Source organism: Synchiropus splendidus, chromosome 8 (assembly GCF_027744825.2).
Source record: "Synchiropus splendidus isolate RoL2022-P1 chromosome 8, RoL_Sspl_1.0, whole genome shotgun sequence".
In the NCBI taxonomy this organism is placed as follows: domain Eukaryota; kingdom Metazoa; phylum Chordata; class Actinopteri; order Syngnathiformes; family Callionymidae; genus Synchiropus; species Synchiropus splendidus.
The window spans coordinates 21,912,299-21,938,326 of NC_071341.1; the positions used below are offsets into that span (position 1 = coordinate 21,912,299).

General features: G+C 44.9%; 2 protein-coding genes across 4 annotated transcripts in view; one reads left to right on the plus strand and one right to left on the minus strand.

Annotated features, from left to right (window-relative positions):
- Positions 1-21,289, plus strand: part of LOC128764122 (cell adhesion molecule DSCAML1) — an 87,412-nt gene extending 66,123 nt beyond the window's left edge. For all 3 annotated transcript variants that reach the window (XM_053873587.1, XM_053873585.1, XM_053873586.1), the window contains 20 exons: positions 280-447; positions 548-618; positions 686-926; positions 2,643-2,789; positions 2,862-3,017; positions 4,873-5,012; positions 8,361-8,514; positions 9,423-9,540; positions 9,977-10,140; positions 10,314-10,412; positions 13,367-13,555; positions 13,620-13,748; positions 13,819-13,977; positions 14,404-14,559; positions 14,635-14,665; positions 14,758-14,876; positions 14,960-15,112; positions 15,355-15,549; positions 15,609-15,917; positions 16,913-21,289. In XM_053873587.1, coding sequence (XP_053729562.1) covers positions 280-447; positions 548-618; positions 686-926; positions 2,643-2,789; positions 2,862-3,017; positions 4,873-5,012; positions 8,361-8,514; positions 9,423-9,540; positions 9,977-10,140; positions 10,314-10,412; positions 13,367-13,555; positions 13,620-13,748; positions 13,819-13,977; positions 14,404-14,559; positions 14,635-14,665; positions 14,758-14,876; positions 14,960-15,112; positions 15,355-15,549; positions 15,609-15,917; positions 16,913-17,457 — 3,443 coding nt within the window. In that variant the 3' untranslated portion in view covers positions 17,458-21,289. The remainder of the gene's footprint in view (positions 1-279; positions 448-547; positions 619-685; positions 927-2,642; positions 2,790-2,861; positions 3,018-4,872; positions 5,013-8,360; positions 8,515-9,422; positions 9,541-9,976; positions 10,141-10,313; positions 10,413-13,366; positions 13,556-13,619; positions 13,749-13,818; positions 13,978-14,403; positions 14,560-14,634; positions 14,666-14,757; positions 14,877-14,959; positions 15,113-15,354; positions 15,550-15,608; positions 15,918-16,912) is intronic.
- Positions 21,290-21,705: 416 nt separating this feature from the next.
- LOC128764125 (uncharacterized) lies at positions 21,706-25,711 on the minus strand. Its single transcript, XM_053873589.1, has 4 exons — positions 25,545-25,711; positions 25,206-25,319; positions 23,564-23,606; positions 21,706-22,043 (listed from the first exon to the last, which is right to left on the minus strand). The coding sequence occupies exons 1-4, from the start codon at positions 25,596-25,598 to the stop codon at positions 21,907-21,909; spliced, it is 348 nt and encodes a 115-aa protein (XP_053729564.1). The 5' UTR covers positions 25,599-25,711; the 3' UTR covers positions 21,706-21,906.
- Between the last annotated feature and the right edge of the window lie 317 nt (positions 25,712-26,028).

A 26,028-nucleotide genomic window follows, 5' to 3' on the forward strand; every position in this document is an offset into this window, starting at 1 on the left:
CAGTTACAAAATATGCAGCTGATGGCTGACTGTCACTTCCAGATTAATAAACTATATTGGCAGATTCTAAAAATAAAAATGAATAATGTAATTCTTCAAATTTAAAAGTGCATGTTGAAATATTAATATCCTTTTAAATTTCTGCTCATATTTTCTATATAATTTGAGCATAAATGGAAAATGCAGAGAGAGAAAAAACTCTACCGTTTTCTCATTTTTGTATAACATGACATGTGATAAGTCACTCTCTTCGCAACCCCCCCACTTGTTTGTATCCAGACACATGGGAGCTGAAGCACGCCACTCGCAACATCTCCCCCAGCAACAACCAGGCCAACATAGTGGACCTCCACCCCGCCTCCGTCTACAGCATCCGAATGTATTCCTACAATGCCATCGGCAAGAGTGAAGCCAGTAAGGAGCTCACTATCAGCACAGAGGAAGCACGTAAGTGTCCCGGAGACCTGATCTTTTGCAGACTAGAGGAAAAAAAAGTTGTTTTTTTTCCAGAAAACTCAGAATTTAAGGATGATTTCTGTCTTTGCAGAGCCTGATGGTCCCCCAATCGATGTGATTCTGCAGCCAGTGACCTCTCAAAGTATTCGGGTCACATGGAAGGTAAGTCACTTCGGCTGGGATCACAGCTCATATGTGGTTTAAAACTCTTTCCTCGTTCATCCCTCAGGCGCCCAGGAAGGAGCTCCAGAACGGCGTGATTCGGGGCTACCAGATCGGCTACAGGGAGAACGGCCCCGGCAGTAACGGCCAGTACAGCATCGTGGAGATGAAGGCCACTGGGGACAGTGAGGTGTACACGCTGGACAACCTAAAAAAGTTTGCCCAGTACGGTGTGGTGGTCCAGGCCTTCAACAGAGCAGGCACCGGGCCCTCCAGCTCGGAGATCAACGCCACAACACTGGAGGATGGTGAGCAGCAGGACCACTTTAGTCACAATGGCTAAAGCTGAAATAAACAGAGGAGGACCAGGGTTACGGCGTGACTACACAGAAAACACATGTCGCCTTCCAAATACGGCAGCAGTATTTGATCCAAAGCGGTGGAAATGGGCAGTAAATAAACTCCTAAATGAAGCGGCCTGTTTTTAACCACTTCAGGCCTTGAAACCTTTTTTTTTTAACTGTTGAAACCTGCCATTTGGCATATACTGTATTACCTGCCCGCCCCCTAAAATAAAGCACACACAAACACACTTGCACACACTTGTCCTCCTAGTGAACAGTTGGCTGAGCCCCATTGGTCCAGAGCAGACGCAGCCCTCCAGCTCTTCCCTGTGGCTGTCACCGTGGCGACAGTGATATTGATGGCCATTATGATAATAGTGATAACAACAAGCCTACTAAAAATAATTATAATTAGCTTGCCTCTCTGTCCGTTCGTCTGTCCCTCTTTCTCCCTCCGCTGGCTTCCTGCTGTAATTATCCACAGCTGAGCGCATTGTCTCTCTGCCCCTCTTTTCATCTTTTTTTTTTCTGCCCTTCCCATGCTCCCCCTTGCTTTTGACTCTCTTCCTCCCTGTCTCTCGTCTTCCTCTGCCCCTCACGCTCATCTCCTCCGCCCCAGTCCAAAACTGACATGATGCCTTTCCTCCAGTCCAACTACCTTTCTTTCAACACTCGTGTTCTACTGCTTATAAACACGACGCTCTTCATCCTTTCTTTGTCATACGATTTTTTGAACAAGTGGCTGGAGATTTTAGCTCATAGATTTCATTCAAGTGTCGAATCTTTCTTCCTCCACCTCCCCACTTCTCAGCAGCTGCGCTGATAGTCCCTGGCAAACTTAGCCCAGCCTTTCTTTCATTGCACTCTGTCTTTCAGTCCGCTCCCTTCCTCTCATCCTGCGTCTCCCGTTCGCACAAGCTGACTTCTGTTCATCATCAACAGGGCTGCTCATTCAAAGCCTGAAAGACTAGTGGTCAGCACTAGCCAACAGCTGAGACACCTGGACTGGCAGGAACAGAAGGAGACTTGTACACAGAGAGAGATGCCAGTTGTTGAGGTCCTATACATCAGTGTGGATGCCTTATCTATTGCTAGACTGTTTTCACAGTTTGATATGGAAATGCTGCTTAGACCCTCAGATATATTTAGCTAAGCTGCTGTGACCAGCGTGACCTTACCAAACTCTTACAGTCAACCACATGTCAAACTGAAGTCATTTAAATACAAGTTGGCTTTCGTCCTGCTTCATGTTCATATTAGCCTTCAAGAATTAAAAGAGCGAATGATATTGGATATTGTGATTTGGGCACGACTGACTTATTTTCACGTCCCTGCAGTGTGGGATCTTTTCAGTCACACACTTTTGGGTGATTTTTACTGTCTTTGGGAAGTGAATCGATCACCTTTAATATTGCTTGATGTCCAAATATGAATGAAAAGGAAAGTTTCATTGTTTCATTTAGCCACCACCTGTGACCCTGGTTAGCTGGGAAAAGCTGTCGACGGTGAATTCCATAGATGGGTTTCTTTTAGACTTTTCAATCTATGTCAGTATTTTAAATCAAATTTAGAAATGTACATATATTTCTGATAACTTTATCACTTTTTAGATTTATTTTGTGACATATGTTGCCAAAAGGTGTCCAACTATTGTTACTTTTTTTTTTTTTTTTTATTCAGTTCCGAGCCAGCCTCCTCAGAATGTGCGTGCCATTTCTGTCACATCGGACGAGGCGGTGATCACGTGGGCCGAGCCTCCCAGAATGACCCTGCACGGAGTTCTGAAGGGATACCGCGTCGTGTTTTGGGCCGTCTTCCCAGACGGAGGTGTGCTGGCATCATCCCCGGCCATTCTCTCCGCGACTTCTCATGTCTGAACCGACTTTTTCTGTCGCCTAGAGTGGAGTGAAATGAAAAACATCACCACCATCAAGGAGCAAGTGGAGCTCCGAGGGCTGGAGAAATTCACCAACTACAGCATCCAGGTCCTGGCCTACACCCAGGCGGGTGACGGCGTGCGCAGCAACGTGCTCTACATCCAGACCCGTGAAGACTGTGAGTCCTTGATCTGCTTCAAATCAAAGCCGTCCACGTAAATACTTGAGGAGTAATCCTTTATTAGCAGGTGTAGGGCGTTCAAGCTCTTGACCAAGGCTGCAGTGTGGGAGGTGCCATGCTTGGAGGGTTAGAGAGGGTCTTTGAGTCTTAGGATGCTGATTAAAACCTCTTTCTACTCTGATGTGCCATTACCAGCACTAATGAGAATTAAGAAGCCAAAAAGTGTGTGAGTGTGTGTGTGTGGTTGAGGAGCCCGAGGGTGTGGATCTGTGCGTATACGTCTCAGCGCCGCTGTGTGTGCGTGCGTGTGTGTGTACATATGCTATTGTTTGTGCGCCAGTCTCTCTCAGCACCCTGCAAGAGGAGAGAGATTAATTCTTTGTGGCTTAGAGAGAATTAATTTTGTGCTTACACTGGTGGGCCGTGGATTACATCCGTATCCGCCTCTCCTCTCCCTCCCCGGGGCCTGGCACAGAACAAGGCGAGCGTCGGGAGGAAAAAGGAAGGGAAAGAGGGTGAGCTAGGGAAGGAGCAGCCTGGATTCTCAATATTAACTGCAGGATTCTTAGTAGAAAACAAAATTGATGCGTTGAGAACTGAGGAAATATGAAATGGACACGCAACAGTGGCCGGCTCTGACGAAGGAAAACAAATCTTTTTTTTTTTTTTTTTGCAGAGAGCTAGGCTCCAAAAACCAAGTATTTATTTCTGTAAAACGCTCAAGTACAATTCCAATACAGTCAATTGAATAAAAATAATATTTCCATTTGTTCCTTGGGGTTTCCTTTTCAGTAAAACATTTGTTGTCATTAGCTTCAGCTTGTTCCATCATTGGGGTCACGATAGTCTCCTGCCTGCTTCCTGGAGCTAGAAGCATGGGACACACTGGACAGCAAGCTAGTCTTTTACAAGGTTTTGAAGACATGTTGTATAGTTACCTCCACCAAGGAGGTTATGTTTGTGACGACGTTGGTTTGTCAGTTTGTCTGACTGAATGTGTTCAAAATAGCTTGAAAAGTGATGGACAGATTTAGATAAAATGTTCAGGATAAATATAAAATGGGACAAGGGAAAATGATTCAAATCTGACTCCAGGAATTTTTCCTCTCTGAGTCATTTTTTGTCATAAACTATAAAAATTCTCATCTAAAAATGACATCTCACACAATATACATTACTTACTGAGTGTATTTCAATACCAATTGAAACATACATTTTGATATTGTACTTCACAGTTCTGCTTCAACCTTAAACTTATGTTTAAGGTTGAAGCAGAACCCATCTTCCCATCTTCAATAATTCCCACTAAACTTGCATAATAAATGCATTTTTGACTGTATAAAAAATGGTAATATTCCATGTTATTTATGTGGCGCCTTTCAGACACTCCAGGTCGCCTGGCAGCATAAATAACATAAAGCATCAGATGTTTGCTTATGAAGCTCACTGTGATGTTGTAGCTTCAAATATGTACCCAATTATATATGTTTTATTTCCATGTTAAAAAATATGTAATTCCAATAGTGGAACAAAAAAATCGATTTTCATTTGTACCTTCATCATGACTATAATTACATTTTTATCATTGAATAGTAAACAGTATTTCAATTCTGTATATTTGGTTAGAAAGTACCACACTGCCACAAATTTCTCAACCCTTAACTTAAAACTCATCCTTTTCTATTTAGCGCTGCATGGAGTGGTTGGTTTTGGATCCTCCTTGAATCTGCTCTTCTGCTTGTCGATCTTGTCTTGGATTAATTATTCATTAAACATTGATGAACCTCCTGTGTAAGCATTATTACTATTATTTGTTTGCCACCGTCACTGAAATCGTGCGTTTGTGGTGTAGACCCGGGGCCCCCAGCTGGCATCAAGGCTGTGCCCTCGTCCGCCAGCAGCGTCGTCGTGTCCTGGCTGCCTCCTCACAAGCCCAACGGGATCATCCGAAAGTACACCATCTACTGCTCCAGTCCCGGGTCCGGCCAGCCTGTGAGTGATCAGATCACATTTAAAACAAAAGCAATTCTGAGGTGAAGGTCGCCAACAAACCCGACCATTTGGATGGCGTGATGAAAGCCGCATTATGTCGCGCACAATGTTCTCTTTGTGCGTGTTTGTGTGAAACCATGAGTGTGGTCTACTGCTGCAGTCTCAGCAAGAGGTGTGTGTGAAATGAGCTCCCCTCATACCGCAGTGTGTGTGCGTGCGAGCTCACCCTCCTGCCTTATTTGCATATCTGCGTCTCATCACGTTGCCAGGACAACCTCATCTGTTCATCAACGAGGGCAGAAAACAAGTCGAAACACACATTCTCAAATTATCTGCCTGACTGTCTGACTGTCTGTCTGTCTGCCTGTCTGTCTGCCTGTCTATCCGTCTATCTGTCTATCTTTATCTGTCTATCTATCTATCTATTTATCTATCCATCTATCTGTCTATCTGTCTATCTATCTATTTATCTATCTATTTATCTAGCATCTATCTATCTATCTGTCTGCCTGTCTATCCGTCAATCTGTCTGCCTGTCTATCCGTCTGTCTGTCTGTCTGTCTGTCTGTCTGTCTGTCTGTCTGTCTGTCTATCTATCTATCTCTCTATCTCTCTATCTATCTATCTGTCTGTCTGTCTGTCTGTCTGTCTGTCCACCTATCTATCTATCTATCTGTCTGTCTGTCTGTCTGTCTGTCCACCTATCTATCTATCTATCTATCTATCTATCTATCTATCTATCTATCTATCTATCCACCTATCTATCTATCTATCTATCTGTCTGTCTGTCTGTCTGTCTGTCTGTCCACCTATCTATCTATCTATCTATCTATCTATCCACCTATCTATCTATCTATCTATCTATCTATCTATCTATCTATCTATCCACCTATCTATCTATCTATCTATCTGTCTGTCTGTCTGTCTGTCTGTCTGTCCACCTATCTATCTATCTATCTATCTATCTATCCACCTATCTATCTATCTATCTATCTATCTATCTATCTATCTATCTATCTATCTATCTGTCTATCGCACATGCAGAGTTCAGAATGATTACTATGTAAATGAGTGCGACTGGAGAGGAGGAAGGATGGCTAGGGGAGGGTGGAAGTGGGGGGGGTCAGACACATAGTGCGGAGAGTACTTTTGTTCCTCTTTTCATTATCTCGCTCCATCGTTCCCCGTATTACCGTTATCTCCACGTTGAAGGAATATTTTAATATCCGTTACAGCAACACACACTCTGTCACTCCTCCCGCCCGTCCTACCCATTCACACACCCCTCTCTCCTCCCCTGTCTGCAGTGCTGAGTATGGAGACAAATGTTGAGGCAGGCGAGGAGAAAGCAAGACATTGATGCACATTCAATACACTTGAAAGATACGCGTAGAAAGGCGTGTGAAACAGAGGGACACGATGGTGAATAGATGAAGGGAGGATCGGGCCTGACAGAGCGTTGCTGGGAGGAAGTGAAGAGACGAAGATGGGGGAAGTGAAGTGAGCGATGGGAAAAAGAAAGGATGGCACAGCAGGGGTGAAAGGATAGGAAGAGAGGAAGACACGGCAAAAGAAGAATGGATGATGAATGATAACTGTGGGAAGTAATAGAAAGCCCGGTGGATTCCAGCGTGACAGGCTGCTCATAAATGTGAAAAACAACATGAAAACTGGAATCTCTTTGCACAGAATAAACTGTACGGCAGGAAAGGGCTCCGCTGGCACGGCGGCACTGGAACCTCTTTGCAGGTTTTACCGCGACGCCGCATTTACCCAGCAGTCAAACTGTCGCTCATCCGCAATTGTGATCTTTTTTTATTATTATTTGTGATTCAACACTTGTCAGTCAGGTACGTGGAGGAGCTGTGATGGTGGCGTCACATGAAAGCGGCGTCTATTAATGACAAAAATCCATAAAACACAGTGTATTTTATCATTTGAGGTCAGAAGATTTGTGAGGGTCAAACATTGACTTATCAACTCAGCCTCATATGGCCCTAATAAAGGCATTTAGTCCTCTGTGGTTTGGTGGGGAGATGTTTAAATAGTTGTGTGTTTGTTGTGCAGAAGAGACAGCGATGTGGATGTGTGTCGACAGCAGACACATGGCTGGGTTAAACTCAGTGCAATTACACATCCACCTCCAGGTCATGGATGCCACAGCACGTGTGTGTCAGGGTTTCCAGCACTATATTCATAGATGTGTACGTTTGCGCATGTGTCTCCCTCCTCCCTCCCCTCCCCTCCTCTCCTCCTCTCCTCCCTCTCTGTCTGTCTGTCATGCCGATGCCTGCAGTAGATACCCTCATTAGTGTATGACTGTTCATGATATCTCTGACTGACTCATTTATCTGTCTCCCATTGTCTTCCTCTGTCTCGTGTCTTTGTTTGTCCCCCCCGAGGGCCACAGCGAAAGAGATTGTGGTGGAGGGGGGGGGTTTGCCTGTCATCCTTCTACATAGTTGTGCCATTTGAATCTGTCCCAGAACCCCTGTATCTTCCACCCTCCTCTGTGTCTCGCTTTTTTTTTTTGGCTGATCTGACGAGACTGCAGGGCCTGGGTCACATTAACATGATGTTCACTGGAGCCCTCACATTACGCCTGCGTCTTATGTAAAGTAGCCGTATCTTTAAATTCGCCCAGTATGTTTGGGGAGAGTTCTGAACGCTGCAATTGGTTCCCAGTTTGTTTTAAAAACAAAGCTTATTTAGCCTGCTATAATAGGTCCAGATGATATCAGAACTCGTTGTCATTTTAGAGGTATATATATATATATATATATATATATATATATATATATATATATATATATATATATATATATATATATATATATATATATATATATATATATATATATATAATAGATTCTGAATACAAGAACTCTTCTTGGTGGACCAATTGACGTTTTCCCTTAGATTTCACCAGTTTTTGCCAAACTAAATTTCCTTCTAATGTGAAGACTAGATGGAAGTTGTAGATTTTTTTAATTCATTGAAATAAGGTAAAGAATAAGGGGAGTTAACAAGCTGTGACTGAGATATCATTGAACTGTTGTTGAGGGCCTTCGAACCATTTCCTCATAAATGGTGGAATGAAGTTTTATTCATTATAAAAGAGCGAAGTAAGAGAAGAAAAAAAATTAGCATAATGGAAAGTATTTTGATTAAAAGATGTTGTCACCAAAAAAGTGAAGTTTCAGTTAAAATATTGGAATTTGTGGAAATTTATATTTTTTGGAATGAAAAACCTGCCAAACCCTGCCCAGCCTGTGCATGAGTGTCTCTATTTCAGTACACTTGAATGTTTTAAAACAGTTCAATGGTTCCCCTTTTCCCCACTTTAAGATGCCGAGCGAGTATGAAGCAAACCCCCAGCTGCTGCTGTACCGAATCACTCACCTGAACCACCGGCAGCAGTACCTGATCTGGGCGGCAGCGGTCACCACGGCAGGACGAGGAAACTTCAGCGACAAGGTTACTGTCGAGCCAGCATCCAAAGGTGGGTGATCATTTCCACTTATAGGGATAAAAAAAGAAACAAACAAACACCACATATGGTCTTAATCTATGACAATAACTAGGAACAGCTTTATTTTTTCTTTGTTTAAAGCCATTTTCACAGCTCATTCAATGCAAAAATATTTATTCTCTCCCCATAAATGGCACGTTTTAATCCCTAGAATTGTGTCTGTAGTGGACAGCCTTTTCATTTTGTCTGGATTTCCTATAGGTACTGACCTTTGAAAGCCGTATCTGTTTTTACACGCGTGACTAAACGAGCAGCAGTGTTTATCTTACTGCGTCCTCATTCCTGCTTGCCTTTATGTTCGACACAAGTAAACCCAAGTGTTGGATTGATTCCTGTGTTGCAAGGAATAAATCCTTGAGCTGAAGAAATTATAAGTGGAGATCAACAAGGAGAGTTAATAAAATGTGACAAACACACGAGAGGTTGAAGGAAATAAAGTGGGAACATTCATAAATCAGATAGAGATCGGAGGGATAGAAGCAAAAATGAATAGGATGTATTGAGTGCACTTTTCAACACAAGTCTGTGGGTGAGTGCGCCTGGTGTATAGGTTGGATTGTGTTTGTCAGTGCGGGTGTGTGCGGCGGCCGATCAGCGGCAGTAAAAGGCAATGTCCTCCAGGCTTTGCCCACTCAATACTCAATTCAAGCATAACATAAGTGCATGGGAGCACTTGCATTAGGGTGCCAAGGTTGGTAAGAAAAGAAGCTCAGGGAGGAACGGAATGCAGTGAATGGTTGGATTTCTGTCGATGTTTAACTCCTCCTCACCGCCAGTCTCATGGTCTGCTCCAAGACTCCTGTCCACTGGACTTTAAATCACGTTTCACCAATCACAGTGATTGAGAAAGACCTCACACGTCCTCTCTGTTTCGCCAGCTCCTGCAAAGATCTTGTCTTTTGGAGGTACGGTGACCACACCTTGGATGAAGGAGGTGCGACTGCCGTGCAGCTCAGTCGGAGAACCAACTCCAAGTATTAAATGGACCAAAGACAGGTCAGATTTATGGATGAATGTTGGGTTTGATTGGCACTGGCCTTGAACCCCGTATTTCTTTCTTGTTGCACATGAGAATACAGATAAAAGTGTATTCAGCTCTACAGCCTCACATCATGGCTGCACAGAGGCGTCCTGGGAGATTAGCAATAGCAAGCAACGGCTGAGGAAGAGTGATGTGCCTAGCATATTTCTGAATACAAGTGGACTTTAAATTGTATGCAAAAAACCCAGTATTATTCTGTAGCACTATAAACACACCCACAACTGAACGAACAAACAGGCTTGATGGGATCATGTATCTTTTTCAGAATTTCAAACCATGTGGCTGGAAAAAAAAACTTAAAAATCATATTTTCTGACCTACTTTTCAAACCTGGAACCTTCGTGGCAGGTTTGTGGATTGTCCTCCTTGACTTTGCTTCCTGTCTTCCAGCGAGGACACTGCGACGCCACTATCGGTGGACGGTCAGCGTCTCATTTTGGGAAACGGCACTCTGGTTCTGCGTTCAGTCAAGGCTGAAGACTCTGGTTACTACACCTGCACGGCCACCAACACTCTCGGCTTCGACACCATCATCGTCAACCTGGTGGTGCAAGGTAAGCAGTGAAGAAAACCCTGTTTCAAGATTTTGTTGTCATAATCGTATGACTTATTATGACCTTGTGCCTTGTTTCTTGTTCATAACTTGGATGGTGTTGTCTGCTCTGAGAGTGCCACGTTAGTTTGATATAAAATCTTTCATTTTCATTTGGTTGATTCACCTCCTCAGTCCCTCCGGACCAGCCTCGCCTGACCGTCTCCACAACCTCGACCTCCTCCATCACTCTGGCCTGGATCCCGGGAGACAACGGCGGGAGTTCCATCAGAGGTACCACTTTTGTCTCTTCTCTCCACATGCAACAGGAGGAATGGCAGGCTGTAACTCTTTCATTATTCTTGCATGGTAGTTGCAGAACACTACAGTTAGTTCAACTGGAGCGCAGAAGCAGCACGGTGGGGTAGTGGCTTCTACTGCAGCCCAAGGTTTTGGTATCACATGAGATAACTTTCATTTTCCTTGTGACGGATAGGTTTCCTCTTGGTGCTCTGGTTTCTTCCCACAATCCAAAGCAGGACTAATTGATAATTGCCATTGTGTTGCAGTTGCGTCGTGTTCGGCTAATTTGCACTGGGTACATCTGCGTTGCATCAAAACCAGTGATGGGCCAGTGAGGCTTCATGAAACAGTGTCATTATTTTTAGACGCCAGTGGGTGGTGCTGTTAGTTTAAAAATGAGAGGAAGTTTAATTGAAATGGCTCTTCAAATCCAAAGACTTTGGAGCAGAGAGCGCCATCTAGTGGGCTCTAAAAATGAGGACACTGTTTCATGAAGCCTCATGAGCCCATCACTAATAAAAACTTGGAGTTTTGCTCGATCACAAACCTCACAGTGCGTATGAACAGCTGTTCCTGTAGTAGCGCAGGGTTATCCTGCCATACCAAGGGGTGTCAGGAGAGAGCAGTAGAGAACAGGTGCTGAAGTGGTCCAGTGTGAATTGTTGCTTCATTGCTGAAGTCGGGAACTTCTAATGCGACAGTGAGTTTGACACGAATCTGCTGACGTAGATGAGTTGAAGAAGATTTTAAAAGTTTCTGTTTCCCATTTCCCTTTGTTTTATTTTGAAAGGCAACCAGGCCTTTTGGAGTTCCAATTCTTGCCCTCTCACCCTGACTTCATGTGTTTGTGCTACTGTGTCAGCAGTAGACGCCTTGCATGTCCCTAACCCGCCAGGTTACTTGCATTGGCCACGTCATCGGTTCACAGCAGACACTTGGTGCAACAGGGTGTCATAAGAGTGCAACTCCTCTGTGGAGCTTCAATGTCAACGCCATGTAAAGATGAGCCGTGATCTCCTCCCATCTCACCTGCAGATTCTCAAAATGTCTGCAGGTGGTTGGATGACCTCTGTTTCTGTCTTCCTCTCCTACCTCCAGTTTGTCTGCATGCTAATCAATCAGGTTATTGATTGATGTCCCAGTTTTACATTTTCCTGTTAATTATGTGTCGGCTTGATTTTCTGGCTGCTGGTGATTTCTGTTTGAAGCCGGCGGTGTGTGCACCTCGGTGGGTGTGCATGCAAATGTGATTTTTCTTTGTTCCGGCGGTTCGCCAACGTGGGGGTGTTGCTGGGTCATCGGCTTAAAGCAAGTTTGTCTCTGCGCTTCAGATCATCTCGGAGAAGGAAGATACAGCGTGTTGTGGTTTTAGTGTGTGGTGCTCTTTCTTAGCCCTTCTGCTCGCCTCAAATTGTTTAACGCTGCTCCTGGTGTTTTGGATCATTGCATCTAGTGATGGGTCGGTGGGGTTTCATCCAGCAGTGACCTCATTTTCTGAGCTTAATAGGTATCTTTTTTTAATCCAATGGTTTTACAGCACTTACTGCCAACTGGTGGCCTCTGATAATAGGGCACTGTTTCATGAAACCTCATCCACCCATCACTACTGGCTTCTATTGTTGAACACAGGTGATACAACAACACCGTCTGTATGCAAGAATTTCTCTGGTCTCGCCATAAGTTTGTATCATCACCTAGTTTTTCACTGTACGATGTTCCTTTTTTGAATAAATAAGAATAGTGCACATTACTTTTAGCCATAGTCCAAGAGAGACTTTGAAGTCCAACCACTACTTCTTCAGATGGAGGCTCCTCTTGGGTGGGGTGTTCTGCGTGTGCTGGAGAGATCATGTTCCTTACTTCACCTGTGAACGCTTCAGTTTTCCCCCAGGAAGACAGAGGTCAAATAATCTGGTATCAGAATATTTGCCACAAGAAGCCACATTTTTCAATGTGAATGAATGTGGTATATGACGGACCCATACATACCAAACAACAAAATATTCTTTATTTTGCATCAGTTTGACAATAAATCACGATGGTGGCTATATTCAAGTTTTATATAACCTTATTTAAATTAAATTACATTTTTTTATAATTTTTTATTTTTGTGTTGTAATTAATAAATCATAATTAACTTGTTAAAGTCCCTCCACTAATAAATAAAAAAAAAAATATATATATATATATATATATATATATATATATATATATATATATATATATATATAAGCTAAAGATTCAGGCTCTGGATTCTCATCAAACATTCATTTTGCATGGGGACTGCAGTGGCCTCTGCAGCATATTCACGCCTGAAACACACTTCAGAGAAATAGCTCGACTCCGTTCAGCAAACGGAAATGTAAGCATGAAAACAGAGAGTCGATTGGTGGGATTTCATGTCCTGATCTACTTTGTCTTCTCACTGCTATCATCTGTCATGTTCTGCGGGACAGACAGTGAATACAAAACTCATCAGCAAACACAGCAGAACATGTTAACTCTTTTTAGATATCCAAATTAATTGAACCATCTGTTGTCAGAAGTGGAGGAGGAGAGAGCGGGTGGAAGGGGAGCATGAAAGGCAGGGAGACGTCCATATATATACATAATTGCAAAGTGGGAAGGCTGAGGCAGAGATGGAAAGTGTCTCGCAGCAGGAGGCTGTTGGCTCTCAGATGCAGCGGATTACAAACACAGACACCATATTGCATACCTTCATTTGCATAGATGCTCAGTCAGCGCCATCCCAGTCTGAGACTTGGTAGGTAACTAATGGAGGAGTGGAGCAGCCAGTCTGGCCTTCACTCAGTGTCGGGGAATAAAAGGGGAACACTGCTCCCTAGTGGCCTGCTGAGGTACTACACAGCAGACATGCACTGTTTTTCTGAGCGTATGAACCTCACAGTTTGTAGTTAATGTTGAAGAGGTTTGTTCTTTGCCAGGGTTTGTGCTGCAGTACTCAGTGGACAACACAGAAGAGTGGAAGGACGTCTTCATCAGCTCCAGTGAACACTCCTTTAAACTGGACAACCTGCGCTGCGGAACCTGGTACAAGGTCAAGTTGGCTGCCAAGAATAGTGTGGGAGCAGGACGCATCAGTGAGATCATCGAGGCAAAAACTCACGGAAGAGGTGAGACCACATGCCGGAGTTGTTTTGTTCTGCTTGTTTATGTTTGTGCCCCACTCTGTTGCAGAGCCCCAGTTTAACAAGGACCAGCCCGTCTTCACGCACATCAACTCCAGCCACGCCAGACTCAACCTGCAGGGCTGGGCTAGTGGAGGGTGTCCCATCAGCATCGTCACGCTGGAGTTCCGACCTAAAGGTGAGGCTGCGATCAACGCTCCCAAGTGTCACCCGCAATTTCGACTGAGCACGTGTGGTTTGTGTGAAAGGTACCTGGGCTTGGCAGAGCGTTCGCACCAATGCTACTGCTGACGTCTTCCTGGCAGAGCTGCGTGAAGCCACCTGGTACGAACTGAAGATGAAGGCGTGCAACAGCGCAGGATGTGGTAACCAGAGCACGCAGTTTGCTACCCTGGATTATGATGGGAGTAAGTTGGCTCGGCTCATGAACACCCCAGGCAGATTCATATGTTCCTGAATTATATAGATTCAAACATTCCACGACTGACAGTTGGTTAGCTACCTTGTATTAGCCGAAGTTTCTGCCTGAATTTTATTGTTTGTGTTCTTATAAATTCTTATAAATTTTAATTTGTCTTCATTTATAGATTTGTTTTTTTAGGTTTGAAAACCTCCTTTTTAAATAAAAATAATAATAATAATAAACAAGAGTTATTCATCACATGATGATAATTCTTCATGATCACGAAGAACTGAATGATATAGAAAATAAGATTTCACGAGAACCTCCTTTGTGAGTGACAATAATAAAACATGTTTTCATTTTATGACATGGTACATGGTGTTTGTAGTAACCAAACTGAAGGGGCTGTAATCCTCTGTTGGGTCTCCAGGTACAATTCCTCCAATCAAATCACCGCTGGAAAAGAACGATGACGTGAAGAAGCTGTTCTCCATCGGCTCGCCTGTGATCCTGATCACTCTGGGTGTGGCGCTGCTCTTCATCATCCGCAAGAAGCGCAAGGAAAAGAGGCTGAAGCGACTGCGAGGTGGGAGACGAGCTCTCATTTTTCTCTCTTCTTCCTGCTCACTAACCTCCTATGTTTCTGTCTACGTTCCTGAAGACGCCAAAAGTCTGGCAGAAATGCTCATCAGGTGAGAGCAACTCTCTGGTGAGGCTCCTTCAGCTGCGCCTGTGTGGGCATTAACATACTGTGAATGTTGTTTTCTTGTCCCGACTGGAGCAGCAAGAACAACCGCAGCTTTGACACGCCAGTGAAAGGACCTCCCCAGGGCCCGCGATTACACATCGACATCCCCAGAGTGCAGCTGCTAATTGAAGACAAAGAGGGCATCAAGCAAATTGGTGAGAGGAAGCCAGAGGGGGACACTGGCTGTTTCTGTGCCTCGGTGTTTGCTCATGTCTCCGCCCTCCCCCTCCCCCTCCAGGTGAGGACAAAGCCACCATACCTGTGACAGACACAGAGTTCAACCAGACTGGGAACCCTCAGAGCTTCTGCACCGGCGTGTCCGTTCACCACCCGGCGCTGATCCAGAACACCGGCCCGTTGATCGACATGTCCGACATTAGACCAGGAACCAGTGAGTGCTCTCGCCTTCCACATGAGACACACTTTGACCTTTCTTTAACCTTTGGCTTGCAATGCTGACTTTCACACACGCTTGATTTATGTGGTCCAAATGGAGATTCAGTTGACACGGACGTCCTGTGGGGGCACTGCCATCTAGTGTCTGAACAGTGCCATTGACGCCACATGAACCAACCCGCACTAAATGAAGTGAAAAATAATTCGGATTATTTGTCTCCCTGCACTCACCACCAGACCCAGTGTCCAGGAAGAGTGTCAAGTCCGCCCACAGCATCAGGAACCGCTACTCCAGCCAGTGGACTCTGACCAAGTGTCAGGCCTCGACGCCGGCGCGCACGCTCACCTCAGACTGGCGCACAGTGGGCTCGCAGCACGGCATCACCGTCACCGAGAGCGACAGCTACAGCGCCAGCCTCTCGCAGGACACCGGTAGGTTCACCGGCCATGGGTGCCGCCGCGTGCTGGCTCTAACCTCCCGCCGTCCCCAGACAAGGGCCGCAACAGCATGGTGTCGACGGAGAGCGCCTCCTCCACCTATGAGGAGCTGGCCCGAGCCTACGAGCACGCCAAGCTGGAGGAGCACCTGCAGCACGCCAAGTTCGAGATCACCGAGTGCTTCATCTCCGACAGCTCCTCCGATCAGATGACCACCGGCACCAACGACAACGCCGACAGCATGACGTCCATGAGCACGCCGTCCGAGCCCGGCATCTGCCGTTTCACCGCCTCGCCGCCCAAACCCCAGGACTACGATCGTGGCAAGAATGTAGCCGTGCCCATCCCACACCGCGCCAAAAGTAAGTAATGTGTCTGAAGTGCAAGACAGATCCAGAACAATTCAAAACTGTTGGATTTTTTTTAGTCATTTATTTTTCTGGTGACTTTGTTTTGTGCTGGTTTGTGTTCTGGGCTCGTGAAGTTCATAGTAACAACCATGTGCCATGTGTTCTTACCACTCACCGGTCTCACCTGCAAGTGACTACTGTAACATACCCCCTTCTGTATGCCAGATTTTCCCGCCATAAGTTTGTATCATCCCCTAGTTTTTCACTGTACAACGTTCCCTTTTTTGAATAAATAAGAATAGTGCACATTACTTTTAGCCATAGTCCAAGAGAGACTTTGAAGTCCAACCACTACTTCTTGAGATGGAGGCTCCTCTCAGGTGGGGTGTTCTGCGTGTGCTGGAGAGATCATGTTCCTTACTTCACCTGTGAACACCTCAAAAACCCCAGTAGACAGAGGTCCGGGCCTCTGTCTGCCTGAAAAGCAGGAGAAACCCGTGGAGCAAAAACATCTGTACTGTTTCTGTTACACTCGTAGTTGAAACATAATTATTCATTCATGCAAGATGGTGTTGATAAGCCAGATTAAATGATGTGTGTGGCTTGACGGGGCCACAAGCGATGGGTTTGGAATGGCTGCTGTCTGAAAGATAAACAAACAACATACAGTTAGCTGCTGTTTAAAATGCGACTGTGCAGTATGTTCCATTCAACGACTGAATTTTTTTTTACTCTGTAAGGGGAATATGAGGACGTTTTGAATTTCCAATCTATCACACATATTCCTCTCACCCTGTCATTAACCTTCTGCTTGCAATGCTGACTTTCATGCACGCTTGATCTATGTGGTCCAAAGTGGTCCATTCTGTGAGGCACTGCCATCTAGTGTCGGAACAAGGCAATTGCCGCCACCTGAGCCTTTGCTTTGTAGTGTTGATTTGTGTTCTGCGCTCGTGAGCTTCATACTAACAACATGTGTTCTTACCACTCACCTGTCTCGCCCGCAGGTGACTACTGTAACATACCCCTCTACATGAAATCAGATCCCTTCTTCCGGAAGCAGTCGGAGCACCACGACCCGTGTCCAGTGGTTCCGCCCCGTGAAGCTTCTATCCGTGGCCTCGCCCAGAGAGCGTACCACACCCAGGGTCGTCATGTGACGATGGACTCGGCTAAGCAGCAGGCTCTCACCATGGGCCACTCTGGACTGTCCTCCTCCGGAGCGTCGAGCGGAGGAGCGGCAGGAGCCAGCGGGAGCGGAGGGATGTCGGCCAGCTCCAGCAGCTCCACGCTCCCACAGAGAACTCTCACCATGCCTGGCTCCTCCTCGGCCGCCGCCCAGAGCGCCGCGGCAGCTGCCGCCGCTACGGCCGCCGCAGCCGCTGGAGCATCGTCCTCCTCCGGCGGAGCCACAGGAGGGACCCCCTCGTCCTCCAAGATGGGCGGATCTAGAGACTCTCTCCTGGAGAGCAGCTCCTCAGGCTTGGGCAGACTGCAGAAGCAGAGAGATGGCGGCTCAGGAGCCTACTCCAAGTCTTACACGCTGGTGTAGCCGCTCTTAAAACTGGCCCAGCCAGGTTCACTGAGCCTCTAAAGAAGGCGAGGGTGAGACACATGCCCTTTTGACCTATCAGTGCCTGCAGTGCGCCGAGCTGCAGGCGGCTGCTGGGGCTCCCATCAACACTGCTGTCAGAAGGGATCAAAGTTGGGGTCTCCACAGCACAGGGGGTTGCCTTTCTTCTGCCTGATTTCTAATGTGTCATCTCTTCACGTTTCTGATCCCAGCACCCCGGCAAAACCCACACTCCAGATTTTGTTATCGTACTTGCACACTCGTTTAGACGCGCACTGTTTTGTTCTCTGGGATCAGAATGGCGAGATAATACTTTTATTTTTATTGACAAGATGGTGGGGGGTTGCAGCTCTGGTGCCCCGGCAGGACGCTCAGAACACCGCCATGGTGTTCCACTGGTGTTGGCTCCGTCATGGATCCATGCTGTGGAGGGGAAGTCTGGACAGCTTTCTTATCCAACCAAGTCCAGTGGTCTTACTTGATGTTTCATGAAATGACTCGAAGAGGAGGATATAAAACAAAGGCTGAGCAGCAAGAGAATCGAAATCAAAGCCTTTTTCATCTTTTATTTTCGGATGAGAAAAACAAAGTCTCATCTGCACTAGAGGAAATCGGATCCAAGAAACCTTCACAAGCCTGAGTGTGAGTGTGTTTGTGCGTATGGGTGTACATGTGTAAATATATACAGTATATGTATACATTTGCCAGGCGCGCACCAACAGTGGACCTTTTCAAAAGTGTATGCTGACCTCTCTTGTGTCAAAACTGAGCCCCCCACTCTTTTATTTTCTAACTATGATTTAGTCCAGTTATTGATGATTGTTCTGGGGAAAGATCGCAAACACACAGGTGAAGGGTGGACACATGGAAATGACTGGTATTGAGGATATTGAGACACTTCTATCTTGCTGCCACAAGCTTGATTTGTTACGCCTGCCTTCACTTTATCCCTTTATTCTCTCCGTTTCTGCGCCCCGTCACATCCACACGCCGTCACTGTGACCTGCTGCTAACATGCAAACATCAGCACACACGTTTATAGAGAGAGATCACCACTGCATTTCAGTGTTTGGACAGCTATTTTAATGGCTGAAGACTTCTGGTATTCCACAACTCACAGGCTGTTGCTACCACGCTTGATAGCTTGGAAACGTCTCGGATTCTTGCCTAAAACAAAGGGGTGATGTCTTCAGGGATATGGAAGGACAAATGGACGTAAATCTGCTTTAAAATTGGTGGTAAAAAATAAATATATATCATAGATCTAACATGCCTTTTGGGGTACAGTTTTTGATTTGCTGGGATTGATTTTAGCTTTATAGCATGGTGCTTTTACATTTCATTTCTCATTCATTCTCCCAAAGCTTAAGTCACGAGAGAAGACGAAGAGATGCTCCAAATGTTTTAAACAAAAGAAGAATCATCAGGGCTCTCTCAATAAAAAAAAAAAAAAACATGTATGTTTGTTTTGAAAAGTATGTACATATATATTTCTATTTAAATATATAGCAAATATATGAATAATGGAGAAAAAACAGAGAATTATAGAAAAAAATCCAATTTAATTGAAGATATATATGAAAAACAAGACAATCGCTCAGAGTGAGAAGAAGAGAATTCAGCAACGGATGAGGGAAGTGAAAAGATGACGATGATAAACGGGTAGCCCAGGCGTGCGCGTGAGAGAGAACTGAGTGGAGAGAGTGGCTCTGTGAAACCTTGTGCTTCTGTCAATGCTCCGCCCTGCGAGGAAGACGAGCACAGCCTACTGAAACTGTGTTGTCTGGTGCTGGTGCTGTTGTGGTTCACGGCTCCGTGCAGAGCGTGTGGTGTGGAAACAGGAAGCGAGGACTGACTACACGCTGAGTGGAGCCTGTTGTAGGATGAAGGTAGTGATGGGCTAGTGAGGCTTCATGAAACCGTGTCCTCATTCTCAGAGCCGTCTAGATGGCGCTCTCTGCTCTAAGATCTTTGGGTTTGACCAACCATTTCAATGAAATTTCACCTCGTTTTTAAACCAACAGCGCCACCTGTTGAGCTCTAAAAATAAGGACACTGTTTCATGAAGCTTCACTGACCCATCACTAGATGGTGTGTCCACACTTGACAACAGTTTAAGCTGCTTCTGGTCGTCAAGCATGCACTGCGACACTTGGTTTGAACTTCAACTTCAAGAAAGGCGTTGATTTTTTTAAATTTACTTTAAAACCTACCATCATGGTGTCTCACCGATTCCGAATGCAATGAGCTCAAACGGACAGCAGATGGCAGTAGCGCTACTGGCTTCCTTTAAGACGCCGACGCGACACGTGAAGAAGAGGCGGCAGTTCAGGTGTGATGCTACAACTAAAACCACCGATAAACACAGTTGAAGTTGCCAAGCAGTTTGGATAATTCCCTGAAACGGACCATTACACTGAAAGATGGGGTCGTGAACCGGACGGAACTTGTGACGTGAGTGATTTACGGAAGGACGTTGTCGAAGTGGATCTGTTTTCATTTAGATTAAAACTCTTCTCTGTGTTGCAGCACATTCAAAAAACGAGTTCTTAGAGCCAGTTTTTCAAGATCACTATTACACTTTTTATTTATTTGCTAATATGTTCTAATGAATAAACAAATTAAATGAATAAATTCACTTAAAATAGTAGTTTTACTTCAAACTTTACAAAGCCAAACAAAGATAATTGTAATTCAGAACCAGCTTGTTTCTTGCCTCAACAATAAACCCGGTGCTTGCTTGTGACCACAAAGAGTATCTTTTCTGAACATGAATTATTATAAATGGTTTTTCCTTTCAAGAGTCAACACTGCTGTAGTAAGGTGGAGTGATTGAACTCCTGCTCCGTCACGTGTTCTCAGTTCAGTGGAAAGTCTGATCTGCTGTCTGTTTTTTTTCTCTCTGGGAAATTGGTTTTAACGCTGTAACTCACCCTTTTGTTGACGCCGTCCTTTGAGGTCTTTTAAAGTGACACGTTTGTAGTAACTTTCTCGAGCTGGTGTGTCACACGCTGTAGAGGTTTAATTTATTCATATCTACAGTCGAGTTTCAGATGAAACTGAGGTTTTCCAGAACGTGTAGTTGGTGTTGACCACGTGTGTAGGTCATGTTGGAAGGGATCCCGCCGTCAATGTCAACAGCTCGTGACCAGACTTCATGCCCCCGACCCCCCGACCCCAGCTGAACTCGACTAAACCCAACTTGAGTTCCAGTGGAAGACTTGTACATAGCAGAAGTGTTTTGTATAAATGAATACTATTTTCAACATTTCACTAGGAACCAGGGCACAATGTAATCTTTAAACTGAAGTTATTGTAACGAAGCAGAAGCGACGATAAACTATAGAATTATACAGAAATCCATTTTTATCTGAAAAGCATTCAGTTTATTGAAACCAGATCGAAGATTTGGACTTAAACATACATGAATATTCACAACTTCTTTTGCAGGACATTTGCTTTGTTTCATTGTTTGTTTTTTTTATTGAGTTTCTTTTGTTCATTTTCTACTTTGTTTTTAGTTGTTGTTTTTTTTTTACCTGGGGTAGGACAGCAGCACCGCATGTTCCTAAAATGTTGCTGGCTATTAACAAGTTGAAGGAGGAAGAGGGTGGGTGGTTACCTTCACTTTTCTTTTTTTTAAGCAGAGGTTGTTCCTTGAGATTTTATGAGGGGTTGTTGCTTCAATTTGCAATTGCTTGTGTTTAACTATACATTTTCTTTTCTATGAAAACAGACAAAAAAGAAAAAGAGTACTCAACACCTTGTGCAATAAAGCTATCTTTTTATGAACTGTGACACTTTTGATTTTTTTGAAGGATGAATGTGTTCAAACTGCACTGACTATTATTCCTTCCCTTTACAGCCAGAGTTGCCACTTACTTGTTAATCATTGACATCAATATTTGTCACTGAAAAATTCATTTTTATTATATATATATATATATATATATAAAATTTCAATTTTATAAGAATTTCAAATACATTCAGAGTAGTGTTGAGTGTGTGTATATATATATATATATATATATATATATATATACACACACACACAAAATCTGGAACCATATTATATATTATCCATATTATCCAGTTGACCATGAAATGCATTTTGTATTCGTTTTATTTTAGTGAAGCCGTGCTGTTACCTCTCGAGTCTGTTGTTATATTTTTATTTCCTCACTATTCCATGATCTAAAAATGACTACATTTTCAAGCGACACCACAAACTCTCCAGGATGTTTATTGTTGGAATGATGACATCATAACACACAATCATGGGTCCGTATATGTACAAGCAGCGACTGGACACCAGTGGAGTCACGGTTTCTGTCTACGCTACACTGGTCTGAGCTCTAAGATGGAGTTGTGTTCTCTGCCCCTCTATGTTTCTACGACGGCGGCGGCGCCTGCACCGGCTGCCTCCAGCTACTTGCCGTTCTTCTGCTTCTTCTGCTGGAACTTCCTGAAGTGGGTCTGGATGGTGGCGGCGGCCTTGTCGGCTTCCACGGGGCTGAGAGGCGGGTTGACGGGCGACGTGCACGTCCCATTGCTGGTGTTGGAGTCTGGGCACGACAGGAGACAGGGTATAGCCAAAGAGGCAGTTGCCATGGAGACATAGTCTGCAGCAACGATTGAGGCGTTTTACACTTCAGCTTCCATTCAAGCTCCTTCTGAACCAGAGTTTTGCCGTCTTCTGCTAGCTGTGGTGCAAGCGCTATGCTATGCTACAAATGCAAAAGTATCGTCGCCACTTTTACTTGTTTATTTTTAAAGAAATGTCAACAAAAAGTGACCAAGTGTCTCTACCACCGCGGTACTTTTCTAGTTCCCGAAGCTATTTTCTTCGCACCAAGGCCACATTTGCTGTCAGTTGTGAACCATCCGCGGTGCTACTTGGTTGCTTCTGCTGGCTGAGGAGCAGACACAAGGTAAGCTAGCTGCTAACTGCACATCACAAACTGTACTGGTTTGTCTTGATAATTCACTGAAAAATAAAGGGTTCAACACGCTAACACACGTCGTCACAGTAGGGTTTTAAATACAGTGGTACCTCAGTTCTCGACCACAATCCGTTCCAGACGACCGTTTGAGAAGCGATTTGTTTGAAATCTGAATCGATTTTTCCCATTACAATGAACGGGAAAAAGAACTAATGCGTTCCAAGCCTTAAAATAGTCTTTTGTCGGAGTGAATGTAGAGTGTCTGCTGCAGGTGCGCTGTTCCTCTATGTGTGTGGCCGCTGCATGTGGGAGGGGTTGCCGAGTGAGTGACGTCTCTCCAGAAGTGAAGAGGTGCCCGGTGCGTGTCCAGCTCTGAATGTGCGCTTCTGTGCAGTTTGGCTGTGACAAAGTCATAAACCAAGTCACGCTCTGTCCCAGACTGGCCTCATCCCTGTCCCAGCTCCAGCCCACAACAGGACATCAAACCCTGGAGTGAGCGCTCCAGCACCTCCCCTGTGACACTCTACCACGGTCCAGTGTGGAGACAGCAAAGGTTTTACACCTCAATATGAAGAGAAACAGTCAGTAAATGTAGCTAACGGGACACGTCTGCATACAGAGGCTGCGTTATACACAATAACAAAGCGCATCGTGGGTCAGCTGGTCGGTCCGCGCATGTTATGTTTTTTCCTGCTTTTTTCGGGGGCGTTCGAGTTCTGGATTTTCGTTCGAAACAAAAAAATCACAACATTTTTGTTTGAACTCCGATTTGTTCGAGTCCGAGGTACCACTGTAGTTGCTTGTTTAAGGCTTGTAAGGTCATGTGATTTCACAATGCATTGTGGGCCGCGGCCGTCATCTTTACTGAGACAGAGGAGTATGTTAAGGCAACAAGACAAACTGGAGCCACAACAAAGTAACTGACTAAATGATTCAGAAACATGTGAATTTCCCTTTACCCAACGTTGAAAGTACTAGAATAATCATGGTAAAATGATGATGGAATCGACTGTGTCACTCTGGATGACATCACACTTCACAGCAGAAGCACAAGTCATGAACTAGTTAGAAGAGTTTGCATGTGAGTATATTCCTTCAAGTCCCATCGCTCACTCACTGGCGTGTTCCTCCCTGATACTTACTCTTTCTGTAGACACCGATGCTGTTCCTTCTGAGGCCGTCGAACTGAGGGGAAGGGAGAGAGACTGGTGAGACACCTGCGTGTGGCGTCATCGCCTCGCGATCTTATCGGTGGCTGCCGACACGTTGTTGACATTCCTCCTGCAGACGAGCTGCCGAGCGGTCGCACGCTAGCAGGTGCTCAGGCAGACACTCTTATCTCAGGGCGCTGCGGTGGCGCGTGGCCTCCCTCGCTGCTCGCGGCTCATGACCTCAGAGCTAAATCCTCTGATTGGGATTATGGCGGAGGCCGAGCCGAGTCTGAGGACGGCAGCAGCTCAGGCTGCTGACCTGTCCGTTTGGAAGCGCGCCCACATTCCGCTCGGTGCCGCGCCTCCCTACTACTACAATTTCCAGTATGAATTCAGTCTAACAGAAACTGTGTCTGAGAAAATGTGTTTAATCGCTACTGTGTGTATTTACACACTGATATACGTGTGTCTTCTGAAGCAGGACTGTAATATTAGTTAATATTATCATAAACCACATCACGTCTAATATTAGTTCATATTATAATATCAGTCAGCACTTGTCCTGTTGGAAACAAGTCAACTCAGAGAATTATTGTCATTATTCAGCTTGAAAAGAGACCTGTGTGTGTGTCTATATATATATATATATATATATATATATATATATATATATATATATAATCTCAATTCACCGCTCTGAAGCTGAGTTAACTCACTTAATGGCACATTTTTAAATGTATTTTTAAAATTTCTTTGTTCATTATTGCACAGTGTATCAAAGCACTTTCTGAGTTGGTGGGATGCTGACTGACATTACAGCTAAATGTAGTTTAAAGTAAGCTGTTCTCAACAGCAGAGTGGCCAGTAATGTTTTCCTCCTGCAAACGTTAGTTTACTCCAACAACCCAACACAACTCCGTCACTGTCAGGACCGTCCTTAAGAGTCACCTCAGAGGCTCAACAACATGCTGAAAACATTATTATTATGCTAAAAACAGGCAAAAAGTACTGTAGCCCCCTGTTGTCTTAAATTCTTGAGAATAAAAAATACTCAGTTGTACTGTAAGATCGTGGTAGTCTGCGTCAGCTGCCTCTGTTTCTCTGGCTTCAGTTGTTATGAACCGTTTTCCTCGGCTTATTTAGAACAATTCCGATAACTAACTGATCCGCATTAAGCACTTAGTGACTCCGACCTCCCTCTGTGTGTTGCATAACAGACCCCCGTCACTGTCTGTGACTCAGCAGCAGACTGAGAGCCCATACGCTTCTTATTACACCTTTGTTGGGAGAATTTTCTTAGAAAAAATGTCATCGAACTTTTGCGTACATTAGCCAGAAGCCAAACCTGTTTCATGTAAAATAAAAACAGGGCCAGACTTCAGATGAGGGAACAGAAACGTTACGATAAATAAGTGGCGTATTCATGTGTGTGTTGGCAGCTTGTGGCCTGTCATTCATCATAGTAAAGTACTGACTATAGTGTAGCCTGGGAGGGTCACGGAAAGGTCACTCTCCACAGCACAGTCATGATATTTATGACCAGTAATGAGTTTATATAATGATGAAGCCATGTTGGTGGCTGGCAGCAGGTGCAGCGCTCCAGTCTTATCTCCCATCAGCGTGGCTCACATACCTCGTCCGCTTTGCTGCTCCTCCGACTGTGTGACACTGAATGAATCTGCCAAGGCAAAGGCTGCGACACCATGTAAGGCAAGGGCTCCTGCTGGCGCGAAAAGCTCATCCCCACCTGCAAGTCAAGTCAGTGAGGATGAAAGTGCCGCTTTTCAACCGATGAATGCTGAGACGGAAAGATTCAATTGAAGGGTGGAGAGCGAGCTCCACAGCTTTCTGACTCATTCGTGTTCAGTTTCTTCTTGAGTGTTTTGTTTATTCTGAGATTTAAATTTTGAAAAATGCCGAAAGACTGACAGGGTTATCAAATCTGCTCTAGATTTCTACTCTATTTTCTTACCGATTCTACCACTTTGACCATCACGTACATGGCTGTTAGCATGGTGATCAGCATCTTGGCGACTTGTCTTTCCCGTTACTCCCTTTCTTCTGCTCCCTGAACCCGCTGCAGGAGATCTGCCTCTCTCTCTCTCCCCCCCTCTCTCGCCCAAAAGTGAAGCACAATGGAGCGCACCTTGAATGCGCCCACTCACACTTGCCCTCTCACGCACACCCGCCGCCTCTGACACATGACAGTAAGACCGCTAAAGAGCTTTGCAGGACGGAAATAGAGCCGCTGTAATCTTTCCCTCGCTGAAACACTCATCCCTCAGGTAGACCGCCGCCGTTCCTGCGCCGCAAACGCAGAGTCATCCCTGTAAAAAGTCACATTCCGGGCTCAGGTTTTAGGGCAACACCAGAAGAAGTGGTGAGGGGTGTGTTTCAAGATTTGCACTTGAAGTTAGGAGTCGCAGATTTGTGGGTACATTTTCAAGAGTTTCAGT

Excerpts from the sequence above, each read along its gene's own strand:
- LOC128764125 (XM_053873589.1), bottom strand. The coding sequence starts at position 25,598 with ATGCTGATCACCATGCTAACAGCCATGTACGTGATGGTCAAAGTGGTA. Across the intron at positions 25,320-25,544 it reads TGGTCAAAGTGGTAGAATCG|GTGGGGATGAGCTTTTCGCG; the intron begins GTAAGAAAATAG and ends CTTGACTTGCAG. Across the intron at positions 22,044-23,563 it reads CATCGGTGTCTACAGAAAGA|ACTCCAACACCAGCAATGGG; the intron begins GTAAGTATCAGG and ends TGTCGTGCCCAG.